Source organism: Anomaloglossus baeobatrachus, chromosome 2 (assembly GCF_048569485.1).
Source record: "Anomaloglossus baeobatrachus isolate aAnoBae1 chromosome 2, aAnoBae1.hap1, whole genome shotgun sequence".
In the NCBI taxonomy this organism is placed as follows: Eukaryota; Metazoa; Chordata; class Amphibia; order Anura; family Aromobatidae; genus Anomaloglossus; species Anomaloglossus baeobatrachus.
Genome location: NC_134354.1, coordinates 646,530,905 through 646,546,375, shown reverse-complemented (window position 1 = coordinate 646,546,375; position 15,471 = coordinate 646,530,905). Strand labels below are relative to the sequence as shown.

Sequence of the window (15,471 nt, the reverse complement as noted above, 5' to 3'; positions counted from 1 at the left end):
CATTCCCATGAGAGGAGGAAGGAAGGATTTCTCCTTTGACGTATTGGTAAAATGACACTTACTTGAACTGGCTCCTCCAAAACCCCACTGCAAATGGGGCAGATAAGATCTTCGTCCACATCACCCTGGAAGCGCGTTACATCATACCCCATCGCTCATCACCAACACTAAACTCTAAAGAAATGGGAAAAAAAAAAAATTAAATATCATTCACAGTGCACTACACATTTCACAATCCGCACATTTATACTCTATACAATCCAGGTTTATTATGGGCTGCTTTAAAAACAGGCCATTCCTGAGGAGATTACTTAACTATTCAAAGCCCCGCCATGCCAGCACCATGCTCCAATGGTCCTACAGCAAAGTCGCCATGCCCAGTGTTCATATGGCAGCTGCAGCCAATCACAAGACTCAGTGGTCACACTGGCATGTATGGCACCATTAGCGTAGTGCATAGAATGAATGCTCATCACTATCATATATGGTGGAGGCCCCCAGTTCTTTGTGAACCTACGTCGTTTTACTGTTCATCTGATACAACACTGAAAGTATCATTACTGACATTAGTTTACATTAATAAATTCCATTTTTCATTGCATACTGTTAGGCCAGCTCAATTGGCGGCCTTTAAGTTATCCACAATAGTTTTTACACAGACAAGTGATCCGTCCTAGTAAATGAAGCAACCTGCAATTTTCCTGTGTTGCATATAATGTTCCACAACACAATTAGGCTATGTGCGCATGTGTGCGTAATTCATGCAGTTACGCTGCGCTTTGTAGCGCAGCGTAACTGCATGCGTCCTGCGTCCCCTGCACAGTCTATGGAGATTGTGCAGGGGCCGTGCGCACGTGGCGTCTTAGAGCGCAGCGCTTCGGCTGCTGCCTGAAACGCTGCGTTCAAGAAGTGACATGTCACTACTTCCCTGTGCTTTGCCGGCAGCTCCTGCTCTGTCTATGGCAGGAGCTGCAGGCAGAGCGCATGGAATCGGCTTTTTTTTTTCTACGGACATTTTCTGCAGCGATTTGAAGCGCACATGTGCTCTTCAGATCGCTGCAGAAAATTCTGCAGTGACTGTACGCAACGTGCGCACATAGCCTTAGGAGAAAAAAAAAAAAATTAAAAGAAAAGCTTGTGTCTTTGCCAGTTTTTGATTAGAATGTTCCATAACAAAGGCTGTAGCTGCTAAGATTCTGTTCACATGACAAAAACTAAAGTCTAGATGAAGTGAAAGCTGCGCACCAAATTCAGAGAAATATGAACAAGCATAACTGCTTTATAATAGATAAGGAATGAAAAATACAATTCGCCATATGAAAAATTGAAAAAAAAATTGAAATGTGACATTGCATAACTGCTGAGGATTATTTGAAGAAAAAAAAAAAAAAAAGTATTTAGCTAATGTATTGATCAATTCATTACTGCCCCATTACCAACTTCACGGTTATCTCTTATTTATGGGGTCCCTAACCAAATGTTACCTCTATGTAAAACCTACTTGTGTATGGGAAGCCAGGGACCTGGCTATATAGGAAATTGAATAAACATGGCTAAAGGGCGGGAATGGGTTCTCAGACAGTAAAAAACGCATAACAAATCAAAAAGACTGCTGGAACACCATTGTAAATGTGAACAGGGTGCTAGCCAAAAAATACACAATCTATATGAAGTGAAAGCTGCGCACCAAATTCAGAGAAATATGAACAAGAATAACTGCTTTATAATACATAAGGAATGAAAAGTACAATTTGCCATATGAAAAATTGAAAATAAAAATTGCTTGGTTAAGGACCCACAACACACACACACACAAGCAGGTTTTAACCATATAGAGGTAACATTTGGTTAGGGACCCCATAAATAAGATTACCGTGAAGTGGTTGGAGGCAGTAATGAATTGATGAATACATTAGCTAAATATCTCTTTTTCAAATAATCCTCAGCAGTTCTGCAAGATCACATTACAATTTTTTTATATTGCGAATTGTATTTTTCATTCCTTATGTAAAGCAGTTATGCTTGTTCATATTACTCTGAATTTGGTGGCAGCTTTCACTTCATATAGATTGTGAACAGGGTGCTAGCCAAAATATACACATTTACATTGGTGTTCCAGCAGTCTTTGACTGTTAAAAAAACAAAACAAAACAAAAAACCCCTAACCTCTGACCTGAGCTCTGGAACCACTTACAAGCCGCAATGAATAACAGATTCCTTACAGGGAGACTCCCGATCGATCCCACTTTTTTTTGGTGCAGCTCCAAACTACTGGCCATGCTCATATCCTATACTATTCTACTCACTGTTGTAAACCGAAATTTCTTTATAAAATTGCATAAGAAGAGAAAATTTTAAAAATAATCCGCACAGCTACTTGGCCATTGGTACTGCAGTGATGAAGTCCTGTCACTTGACTGAAGGGGCATCATCGTAGCAAGGAGCCCAGAGAATTCAATGGGCAACCGCACTAATTGTTGTCTAGATTTTATAACATTGTATCCTAGTCAATTTTGTAAAGCCCAGAGATACCCTTCAATTAATAAATTGCTAAGCAAAGTGCTTGGAGAAGCTCTTAGCACATTGTGAAATATGGTAAATGTTAAAATGTTATGTAGTAAAGTGTAAGACAATCTAAAATGTTTGCAGATTTGTTTTAAAAGGAGTTTTACGAAGTTTGAAATCACCTACCCAATAGGACAGAGGATAACTTCCCAATTGCTGGGACTGTAATAGAGCCCTGTGTGAGTGGAGTGCCGATGCATCATTCGTACCTCTTTTCCATTAATTCTCCACCGAAGACAGCCGAGTGCAGTGTTCTGCTGTCATTACCACTAATTGAGGTCTTCAAGATGCACCAAGCTCCATTCACAATTCATAGCCCAGGATCTCCGGATTGGTGGCGATTGCAGCGACTGTAGGATAAGGGGTAACTTGCCAATTGCTAGGGGTCCAATTAGGAGAACTTCAAAATTTGGTTTAACCCCCTTAAAAAAACCACTACCCCCCATATTTCTCAATTTTAAAATGTATTGCAAGTTATGTATTTATGCACTGTTTATTTGTACAAAACAACATTCTGCCACTTAATGGCCCAAGTATACACTATATAGCCATGAGTATGGGACATTTCACTTAGGCTAAGTTCACACATCTTGTGTTTTCAATCCGTCAGGTCCGTCAGCAACGGATCAGTCATTTTCAAGATGTCAACTGATGCAACTGATGTGTTTTTCACAGGATTCCTTTCACAGGAATCCTGTGAAAAAAGGGATCAGTTGCGTCCGTTACATCCGCTGTGCGTCCGTTTGACGGATCAGTCATGATCCGTCTGTGTTTGGGACAGCCCAGTGGGCGTGCCAAGCATGCTGGGCATGCTCAGTAGAGCATGACGGAATCCTGCGCTGGATTCCGTTGTAAGACGGATTACGACGGAATCCAGCACCATAGACATGCATTACAAGCTTGACGGATAGCGACGGATTCCTGCGCGGCGCGTTAATTTTGACGGCCCGAAAAACGTTACATTCTGCGTTGCTCCCCGCTCGGCGGTCAGTCAAAAACGACGGACCGCGACGCAGCGGATGCAACGCAGGGTCATCAGTCGCAATCCGTCACTAATAGAAGTCTATGGGGAAATACAGGATTCCTGCAAAATATTTTGCAGGATTCCGTAATTCCTCAAGGCTACGGATTGTGACTGATGCAAAACACAGGATGTGTGAACTTAGCCTTAATGGTTTTAGAATCGAGTGTTCTAAAACCATTAAGTGATAATTTCAAGCAGATACCCTCATCCCAATTCCGCAACTGCTTCTACTCTTCTGGGAAGACTTTCTTTAAAAGGAGACGTCTGGTGTCACTAGGACTGTAGACTTGTGGATTCACACCAGATAACCCCTTTAAGATTTTGCAGGCATTTGTGGGTATTGTTCCCTTCTCCAGAAGAGGAGCATTAGTGAGGACAGACACTGATGAACGAGAGGGCCCGGCTCTCAATCTCCATTCTTGCTCAATGGGGTTGAGGTCAGGATTTTGTGAGGCAGTTAAGCTGACTAATTGCCGACGTTGAGAGACATTGGATGACACGCTCTGTCATTTACAGGCTGTGGTGGCGATTTAAAAACCAGGGCTGATCCCACTCCTGGAGCCGGGGCAAACATCAGCTGCGGTCTGCCTTGGATGGTGGCCAAGCCTTCATTTATTTATTCTTTCATTTAAAAATTCCCCTAACAAACTTTTTTTTTTTTTTTTTTAAGTTTTGTAACCAGATATCAAAATTTCTTCAGGTCATAAAATATTTATTAGTTCTGTTCTACCTATAAAACTTTAAATACTTACCCATCAAATCACATTACAAGGCTTCATAAAACCCCCTTTATATTATGTCCATTACTGACTAGTTCATTTATGACCCCTCCCTAAAATAATATCACATGGGTTATTCATACATGGGCCGCATATAAAGATGTAAGGACGATCACTGAGCGGTTTATAGACAGAAGTCAGTGGAATGACTGCTAATCAGTATACATCTGGAATTAAATACCATAATGTAAATGTTCCCTAAATCAGTGGATTAAATAGGATCAATACGAAAATGAATAAAGTGATTTTAAATTATATTCCCGTCTACTGCAAGGTGGTGTATGGGTTTTCTATACAAGTACATGGAATCTTTTCTTTGCTGTGCAGATGTCTGGAGCACGACCTGATGAAGTAAGCAGTATTATTTTTATGTTCTCCTCCAGATCTCATTTACAGTATATCTAGGTCAATAGCATGCAAATGAGATGCATAGATGTCTGGATTTGGACCCTGCAGCAGTCTCTGCATTACAGACAGTAAACCCATCCAGACTAATCCAAACAGTAGTAACGTGGTATCCGTTATCTGAAGAAAGTGCAACTCAGCAAATACAGTAATTTTAAAGAGAAACAAAGAGCAGAAGCTGCCCAAACAATCCTTCAATCATTGGTGTGTGTAAACAGGCCCAGTAATCAAAGCTACAAACAATAGTTACACATTGATCTCATCTTTTAAGCTGGGTTTACACACTGCAACATCTAAAAACGACATCGCTGTAACGTCACCGGTTTTGTGACGCAATAGCGATGTCGTTTGCGATGTTGCAGTGTGTGAAACATCAGCGACCTGGCCCCTGCTGTGAAGTTGTGATCGCTACAAATCGTTCAGGACCATTCCTAGGTCCTTTGTTTCCCGCTGTGCAGCATGATCGCTAGAAAGTTTCAGTGTGTGAAAGACTTTGCAGCAACTTCCCTTTCAAAAAACTGCTCATCAACGTCCCCAACAACCAGCTAGGTCGCTCTGCAGGTCCGGATCGCTGTTGCATTGTTGGCCAGGTTTGCCTGTTTGACAGCTCACCAGCGACTCACCAGAGACTTAGGGAGGTCGCTGTTACGTCACAAAACCGGTGACGTTACAGCGATGTCCTTTGCGATGTTGCAGTGTGTAAAGCCAGCTTTAGGCTGACGTAAAAGCCACAGATTGTTGTTAGCACATACCCTCATGTAAAGACAAAAACCAGCCTTACGACACGGTGGCTCAGTGGTTAGTGTGACGCCCTGGCACCGCCAGGTGGTCACACAGAATAGAGAGACACACACACACACACACACACACACACACACCACCTTCCCTCATAGGGTTAAACCTTGCCAACCAAATCCTAGTCACCCCCCCCCCCCCCCAAGGGTAGGAAAGGCACATCAGTGGGCGGGACCAGGCGGATGGAAAACGCCCACCTAGGGGTCTAGAGAGCCTGGGGCGGGAAAACGGAGAGTTAAGTTAAGACGTCATTTGAGTGAAGGTGGAAGTGGAAGTTGGAGTGGAGTGGAGCAGGAGGAGAAAGTGCAGTCCAAGAGCAGAGGCGCCGGGCACCTAGTGGCAGACGGTGGTCCGTGTCTGTCAGGAGACGGCAGCCGAAGGTCCGAGTTGGACGGAGGCAGTGTTGGAGCCCACCAGTACAGACACCAGAGACCCGACCCGGAAACCATGCACAGAGGGGGTACTTGGACCCTGAAGCCAGGACCAGAACCAACGGCCTCACTAATTAACCAATTGAGGGCAGGATTACAGGTCCTGTCCCAACCAAAGTCCCAAAAGCAGACAACCACCCACAGAGAGGGATAGGGCATCCGCCAGGGCCCGGTAGATTCCATGGGTCAGCGTCAGTGGGCACGGCTCCCAACAGAAGTACCGGGAGCGGACTCCCGTGTTCCACACCGGGAAGTCCACCATTTCAACACAGTGCAGAGGAAAGTGACACAAACCATCACCCCGGGTGAGGGATCAGAGTACACCCGGCCGCCGGCCACCAGCACCTTTGTTAACCATTGGACTTGTCCGATTTATTTAATCGTGAGTAAACTGAGACTCCCTGGTCTGACCAGGCGCGCCGGCCCCTGCAATCACCGTCCCCTGCACAGAGTCACCGGCCCAGGGGCAACCATCCCTACCCACGGAGGGGTTAACAACCAGCTGCCATCCCTTTGCCCCCGGGTGCCCCACAATAGCAGCTGTGGTGCCACACTTCACCACACACTGTGGGTGGCGTCACATTGACTACGGCAAATCCCGTACAAATACGTCCCCTTTCATTTGGAGGGTCTGCGTGATCCCCCGGGTCCGGAGAATCCGTCGAGCCACACTGCGGATCCGAGCAGCCCGGCTGATACTGATGTGGGGGCGGCACATTAGCAATGCAGTCTTACAGCACTGGGGTCCTGGGTTCAAATCTTACCAAGGACATCTGCAAGGAGTTTGTAGGTTCTTCCTGTTTTCGACTAGGTTTCCTCCTGGTATTCCAGTTTTCCTCCCACACGCCAAAGACAGGTAATGTAGATTGTGAGCCCCAATGGGGACAGTGTTGCTGATTTATGTAAAGCGCTATGGAATTAGTGGTGCTGCATACTGTATTTTTTTGGACTATAAAAGACACACCCTGGTTTTAGAGGAGGAAAATCAAATTTAAAGCAAAAAATGTGGTCATGACACTGTTGTGGGGGCAATGATCTGCTGCTGACACTGTTATGAGGGTAATGTCCTCAAATTCTCTACTAAGGTACCCCATCCTGGTAATGATCTCGATCTCTCGTATATGCCCTGATCCAGATATGTACCCCCCATCCGTGTATATGGCCCGTATCATTTGGCACACCAAAAAAAAAAAAAAAAAACCCACACGTTTATACTCACCTTTCCTCGCTCCACGCAGCATCGCTCACCTTCCTGTCTGTGCCAGCAGAAGTGCCGCTGACCTGTGTGGGGCCGTGCGCACAGAGATTACGTCATCGCTGTGCGTAACGCTCTCCAGCACACAGGAGGACATTGTGATGCTGAAGGGAGTATACTTAGGCTGCTTTCACACCTCCGGTTTTTGCTATGCGGCACAATCCGGCACTTTGAAGGAAAAACGCAACAGTTTTTTTTTGCTGCGGGTTGCGTTTTTCCTGCATAGACTTTAATCAGTGCCGCATGGGCTTGCGTTCCGTCCGGTTTTTGCCGCATGTGGCAGACTTAGCTGATGCGGCGGCCGCATGGAACGTTGCCTGGCACGGTTTTTTGTGCGGCAAAAAAACAAAAAACAAAAAAAAACGCATTGCGCCGCATCCAGTCGATGCGCCACATTTTTCAATGCATGCCTATGGACGCTGGATGTGGCGCGATGCGGCAAAAACCGCATCCGGCCACCGCATGCGGTTTTTGCCACAGCGCATGCTCAGTAGCATGCCGCAAGCGGCAAAAAACGGACGGGCTGCATTTAAAAAACGTATGCAAAGGATGCGGGATGATCATGCGGGACAGCTGATTAGTATGCCCGCACCCCCCACTCATCATCCCGTCCACCTGTCAGCGCTGAGAGATGATTGGCGTCGGAATGCAGTGTATGTGAAATTAGATAATGAGCAGGCCCACATGGTCACTATAGGCACTGCTACAGCCTGCTCATGCCGCTGATGACCCGCTCCACCGCACCCCCCTTCACCGCAGCCAATGGACTATAAGACGCATCCCCCACTTTCTCCAAAATTTGAGGGAAAAAAAAAAAAAAAGTGCGTTTTATAGTCCGAAAAAATACGGTAAGTGAATACATATTATTACAACATGAAAACAAGACCAAGTGACAACATAAAAATCTGAAAACGTAAGGGGGTGTAGAAAATGGCAGCAGGAGCTCTGGACTGAGGAGTCAAAATGTGAAATTTTGGGAGTAACAGGTCATTCACAAGAGGCTGGAGAACGGTACAATACTGAGTGTCTGCAAGCAGTGAAGCATGGCGGGGGATCTGGGCAAGTCTGGGTTAGTATTTCAGCAAATGGAGTTGGGAATTTGATGAAGATTAAGGTCATCATCAATACTGAGAAATACCGGCAGATACTTATCCATTAAGTATATAAGTATCAGGGAGGCATCTTATAAGCTCCAAATTATCTGCAGCAGGACCATGACCTCAAATATACAGCAACATAGACGACGACGTCGCTGTGTGTGACATCCAGCAACAACCTGGCCCCTGCTGTGAGGTCGCCGCTCTTTGCTGAATGTCCAGCTTCATTTTTTGGTCGTCGCTCTCCCGCTGTGACGCACACATCGCTGTGAGTGACAGCGAGAGAGCAACGAAATGAAGTGAGCAGAGAGCAGGAGCCGGCGTCTGGCAGCTGCGGTAAGCTATAACAAGGGTAAACATCGGGTAACCAAGGGAAGACCTTTCCCTGGTTACCCGATATTTACCTTCGTTACCAGCGTCCGCCGCTCTAGCTGCCAGTGCCGGCTCCCTGCACATGTAGCTGCAGTACACATCGGGTAATTAACCCGATGTGTACTGTAGCTAGGAGTGTAGGGAGCCAGCGCTAAGCAATGTGCGCGGCTCCCTGCTCTCTGCACATGTAGCACAGCGGCGCGTGTCGTTATGATCGCTGCTGCGTCGCTGTGTTTGACAGCTAAGCAGCGATCATAACAGCAACTTACAAGGTCGCTGTTGCGTCACAGAAAATGGTGACGTAACAGCGACGTTGCTGTCGCTATGTGTGAACCCAGATTTAGAACCATCTTCAATATAAACAACAAGTCCTGGAAGTGATATGGCCCCCACAGAGCCATCAACTCAACATGAGTGTCTGAGATTACATGAAAAAAATTGTTTAAAAGAACAGAGAGTCCTCAGTGGTTGATACCTTTTAATGGCTAACTTAAAAGATGGTAATAATTGCAAGCTTTCGAGACTACTCAGGTCTCTTCATCAGGCATGGTATAACACAAAATCTGAAGAGTCACGTATTTATACACAACAGGACTTAGAATAGTGCAGTAAAAAAAAAAAAAAAAAAAAAAGAACAAGTTATATGAAACAGAACTATCTCTATGGCAGGGGGACAAGCTGTTCTAGCCATAAATACTGCTGCAGTTCAGTGTGAAAGTTTTATTGTCCTTTGATAAGGGTCTGGTCCAGGGCTGTGACACGCTCGGATGGTCAGAGGAGCACATACGCACCGTGCGTATGGAGGTTTAGCATGGCTGCGCTATGATGAGCAGTTTCGCCAACGAAAGGCTGGTCGCCAAGGGATTCGTTGGGATCACAAAGATATTAGTTTATGGATGCGTCTCATGACAGCGCCACGTGGGGTTAATCAGCCCTTTCAGGGCTATGTCGGCAGATCATCAGCAATCGGATTGTCGGCAGCAAACAGAAAAGGTTGCTGCTGGCAGTTCAATGATAGCCAGTGCAGATTCGGAAACACATGCAGGTACAAACATGAATGCAGCTTCTGTAGTGGAAACCATAGCCTATCAAAATGCTTTAAACGAAATAAAACCCCAACAGCAGAGATTAACCAAAAAGGGGGAAACCCCAATTAGACTCGGGGAGATGGTGGGCTATCTAAGCAGGTACCCAGATAGAAAAGCAGCACAATTGCTGGGGGAGGGTTTCTCAGAAGGTTTTAAGATCCCATCTACTTCAGGCCCATTAACCTGTTCTCGTAACCTTGCTTCAGCTTATACATATTCTCACATTGTCTCCACAAAACTAAACAAAGAAATTGACCTGGGCCGCATGGCAGGTCCATTCCCCAAAATGCCAATAGAAAACTTAAGGGTCTCTCCATTGGGGGTGGTCCCAAAGAAGGAACCCAATAAGTTTAGGCTGATCCATCATCTGTCCTTCCCTCATGGAAGCTCAGTTAATGATGGAATCGATCAGGAACTTTGCACAGTCTCGTATACTTCATTTGATACAGCGATTGCATGGGTTCAGAAGTACGGCAGAGGAGCTTTAATGGCAAAAACAGACATTGAAGCTGCCTTTAGACTCCTACCAGTCCATCCAGAAAGCTTCCATCTCTTGGGTTGTCAGTGGCAGGGAAGGTTTTATGTAGACTTGTGTTTACCGATGGGCTGCTCCATCTCATGCTCCTTGTTTGAATCATTTAGCACATTTTTGGAGTGGGTAGTAAAGAAGGAAGCCGGCGTGCGTTCTGTCCTGCATTATCTAGATGATTTCCTATGTATTGGTCCACCAAAGCCATTTGTTTGTGCTTCATTATTGGCAGCGATTCAGTCGGTTTTTAAGTGTTTTGGAGTACCGTTAGCATCAGATAAAACAGAAGGCCCGTCTACACTTATCAAGTTTTTAGGAATTTTGATTGACAGTGAAGCAATGGAGTGCAGATTACCGGATGACAAGGTCAGTGATCTGCTGGAGGCAGTCAGAGAAGCTAGATCTCACCGTAAGATCAGATTAAAGGATCTACAATCGCTGTTAGGGAAAATGAACTTTGCGTGTCGCATTATTCCAATGGGTAGAGTTTTTTGTAGGCGCCTAGCTGCAGCTACCTCAGGCATAACCTTTCCACATCACTTTGTGCGGCTGGCTAGAACATTAAAGGACGATCTGGCGGTATGGGAACAGTTCTTAATAGAGTTTAATGGGAGGTCATTGTGGATCAGACCACCGGTTTCAAATTTTGATCTAGACATCCACACTGATGCAGCGGGGTCAACTGGTTTTGGTGCATATTGTTCGGGACAGTGGTGTGCAGATAGGTGGCCAGAGAGTTGGAGAAACAATGGGTTAACACGAAACTTAGTACTCCTTGAATTGTTCCCCATAGTGGTTGCTTGTGAAATTTGGTACAATATTTTCCAAAACCGAAAAGTGAGATTTCATTGTGATAACTTGGGAGTTGTAGAAGTCATCAACAAACAATCAGCTTCTTCCCTGCCTGTTGTTACGTTGCTGCGTCATCTAGTGCTGCGCTGTTTAAAGTCAAATTGTCAGATTACAGCTGTGCATGTTCCCGGTGTTTGCAATTCTGTGGCTGATGCTCTGTCTCGTTTTCAGTGGGACAGATTCCGTTCGTTAGCCCCGATGGCAGAGGTACAAGGCAAGAAGTGTCCGGATTTTCTGTGGTCACTGCCAGTGACACCGCATACGCTCTGATAGAACGGTCTGTGGGTGTAAGCACATGGCAGAGGTACCAGTCAGCATGGAGGGAATGGGAAAACTTGTGTGCTCTAGTGGGACATGATGCCAGGTTACATGACAATGTTTCCTTGTTGTTATTTTACATTAGCAGGGCCTTTGTGGACGGTACTTCATTGTCCAGTATTGATAGTAAAATGTCTGGATTAGCTTTTTGGTTTAAGTTGCACGACTTCACTGATTACACAAAGCATTTTTTAGTTAAGCAGGCCCTAAAGGGTTACAGGAAAAGTTGTAAGAAGACCAGAGATAAACGGCGTCCGATTTCTTTCCAGTTATTGCAGCAGATACTGAGTGTACTAGGCCGAGTCTGTAGCAGTCCCTTTGAAGTGTTTCTCTTTAGTTGTGCATTCACACTGGCCTTTTTTGGCGCTTTTAGAATCAGCGAGTTGGTGGCGAGTAGCTCCACCAGAAGTGGGGGTCTACAAGACGAGGACGTGCATCAGTACACAGACAGATTAGAATGTTTTCTGGCAAAGTCAAAAACTGATCAACAGGGTAGAGGAAAATGGATCACATTGTTTCCTTTAAGCGGGTCCAGGGCCTGCCCGGTCATCTGTTTTAGAAACTATGTCTCAAGAAGGCCAAATATCCAAGGTTCATTACTAATTCATGAGGATTGTAAGTCATTGTCACAATTTCAATTCACAGCAGTTCTTAAAAAATGCCTGACAATATTGGGAGAGTCTCCAAATGCATTCACTTCACACTCATTTAGGATAGGAGCAGCCACAGAAGCTGCTAGATGGGGCTTAGGGCCTGACATAGTTAAAAAAATCGGGAGATGGGAATCGAGCAGATTTAAGAGTTACATTCGATTACATTTATTATAAATGGCGTACATGTATATATATGTGTACATTGTGTAATCAGTTCCTTGGCACGGGTGACATGGATAGGAAAGAGGGGAATGCAGTGGCATCAGCTGTTAAAAGAAATCCAGTATCATGTGGAGTTCTACCGCCCCTGGACGTCTTACTTATCCATTTAGGTGGTAATGATTTAGCAATAAGAACATCAAGACATTTAGTTAGGAACATAAAGCTTGATATGTTGAATTTATGGAGGTCTTACCCAGAAACAGTGGTGGTCTGGTCGGATATAGTAGCTAGACAAATGTGGAGAACAGCGCGATCAGTGGCTCGCATCAATAATACAAGGATAAAGGTTAATAAAAAAAATAACAAAATTTGTGTTGGAAAACGGAGGGGTGGCCATACGTCACCAGATGCTGGAAAATACAAAGGAACATTTTTGGAGAGATAAGGTACATCTTAATGACATTGGCATTGATATATGGATGTTGGGAATACAAGAAGGAGTAGAACGAGCCATTAAGTTGTGGAGGAACTCACTCTTGTAAGGTGTCACAAGAGCGAGTCTTGGCGGGATGTGGTTGTTTAAACCCCCTCTTTGTTGGTTGGAGAATTATGTTTTTAATGGGGTCCCTGGGCCAGAGCTCAGCGGACAGTGGAATATGGGTCCCTGGGGAGGAGCTCAGTGGACAGTGGAATAGATGGGTCCCTGGGGAGGAGCTCAGCGGACACAAGGAAAATGATCAAGGGGTATACCCAGATTCCCCCTTGAGCTAGGTGTACACGGCGGAGGGGGATATGGGGCTGGGATTTATAACAACCACATCTCTGGGCCGATAATCTTGTTTTTCTTATTGATGTTTTTTCTTATTAAAATAAAGGGCTGCTGTGGCCAAAATTTTAATCCATGTCACGCAGTGTGTGGTGTCTTATTTATTAGATTACCAGGAGCGCAATTCACTAGTCCATCAGTCAAGCAGAGTGAAGGCAGATAGACGTAACGTACATGACTGAGGCAGTGATAGATCCAGGAAAGGGTTAAGGAGTAAGGGATGGGGGTTTTTACCTAAGGAATGTGGTGGTGGGCGAGCAGGAGGAGAGATGGGGGCAGGGGCCATATAAGAAATAGGTCCCATGTTAAGGTGTCATTCCTTTGTCCTGGACTTAAAGACTGAACAAGCAGTTGTCCCACCCACCCTCCCTATAAAAAAGGGAAATGTATCAATATCAGGACTTTGCAACACTGTCAATATTCTAACAATGTTATTGGTATTCAACATCATCGGTATTTTATCAACATTATTAGTATTGTATCGTATTGTATTAATTGTTATCAGTAATGTATCCAAATTGACAATGTCATATCAACATATTAATATTGTATTAACATTTTAATATTGTATGTTACAGCAGCATTTGGCGGACCGTGTAGTGCTCCTCTGACCATCCGAGCGTGTCACAGCCCTGGACCAGACCCTTATCAAAGGACAATAAAACTTTCACACTGAACTGCAGCAGTATTTATGGCTAGAACAGCTTGTCCCCCTGCCATAGAGATAGTTCTGTTTCATATAACTTGTTCTTTTTTTTTTTTTTTTTACTGCACTATTCTAAGTCCTGTTGTGTATAAATACGTGACTCTTCAGATTTTGTGTTATACCATGCCTGATGAAGAGACCTGAGTAGTCTCGAAAGCTTGCAATTATTACCATCTTTTAAGTTAGCCATTAAAAGGTATCAACCACTGAGGACTCTCTGTTCTTTTAAACAATTTTTTTATCTCTACTGGCTAACACGGTACAAAGATATATTTTACTTGAGATTACATGAAAAGATAGAAGGATTTGCACAAGCTAGTTCCACAGAAGACTTGAAGCTGGTTTTCCAAGATGTTTGGAGTGACCTTTCTGCTGAATTCCTTACTGTGGCAGTTTTAGATTGTGGTTAGAGCCAAAGCCAGGGTGGATTCCACAGTATAAAGTAAAGACTGTTAGGACAGCATCCAAAAGAGGAAAAACTGCCACAAACCTGTCGCCAAAAGGAGGCAGTCAATGCTCCTTACTGCCATGGGTTTCGCTCAGGCACCCACTTGTGACTCAAACTTAACAGGACTTCAGAATCTTAAAGTAGCTATTACATAATCTTTTACAGACTTGTACAAGTGTAATTATTTTACACATGTTGTAATAGTGGGTTGTTTTTTCAAATTGCTTACACACCTTCACTGGGATTAAAACGGCTCTAATACATCATTCATTAAACGCTTTATAGAAGGATAGTATTGCGAAGCATGTGTCAAATACAGTATATCAGAAATTATTTGTTCGCCAGGCTCTGACTGATTCTTGACTTTACGTGATGTCACTTTTTTGATCGGCAGATGAGTAATGTCTAATGTGGCCTCAAGAAGGGAAAAGCTTTTAAACAAAAAAAAAAAAAAAAAAAAAAAAGTGGTCAAGTGTCTACTGAATTGTTTAGATCATTATTAAGTCTGTGGCCAGTATGTTCAACCAACATTATCTGATATTTTCTATATAGTATATCAATGGCTTAGGCCTCATTCAGAGGTCTCTGAATTGCGTTCATGGTTGTATTTTTCACGGAAAGTTTAGATACCAAATATAGTCTACGTTATATAGTCACTGATTTTAAAAAGTGACATCGACCAAGCACTGATGAAAATTAGGCCCAAAACACTGATGAAAGGCTGACCTTTGTGTTCCAGAGGAAAAATTACAGATCTCTTATGGAGGCCTTAGCGAAGACTGATCAAGAGTATGAGATGAAGCAATGTGTGAATGAAGATCAGATTATAAGGGCAGCATCCACCTCAGTTTTAGTTACTGAGACAAGACAATTGATGGAGTCTTTGGTGGCCCTGCATCATATCTCTAGCAAGCGTATACCGCTCCTATAAGAGAAAGCTGGACATGCAACACAATGGAATCTAACAGTGTTAGGTTATCCCCAGGAGATTCTTTTGCAATTCAAAATGTGCTAGGTTTTACAAATTTTTCACCCAAAATAAATGCAATGCTTCCATTTTCCACCCCGAGAACCTGTAAGGCTCCTCCAACGTCTTCTAGAACTCTGCCCAACACTATTCAAGCTCTTGAATACAATCTCAGTGTTAGTAACGTCAAAGTGACCCA

General features: G+C 44.2%; 1 protein-coding gene across 1 annotated transcript in view; it reads right to left on the bottom strand.

Annotated features, from left to right (window-relative positions):
- The window catches only part of RNF41 (ring finger protein 41), a 112,823-nt gene that overhangs the window by 49,304 nt on the left and 48,048 nt on the right, over window positions 1-15,471 (bottom strand). Inside the window, exon 2 of the mRNA XM_075336973.1 lies at window positions 63-174. Coding sequence (XP_075193088.1) covers window positions 63-152 — 90 coding nt within the window. The 5' untranslated portion in view covers window positions 153-174. The remainder of the gene's footprint in view (window positions 1-62; window positions 175-15,471) is intronic.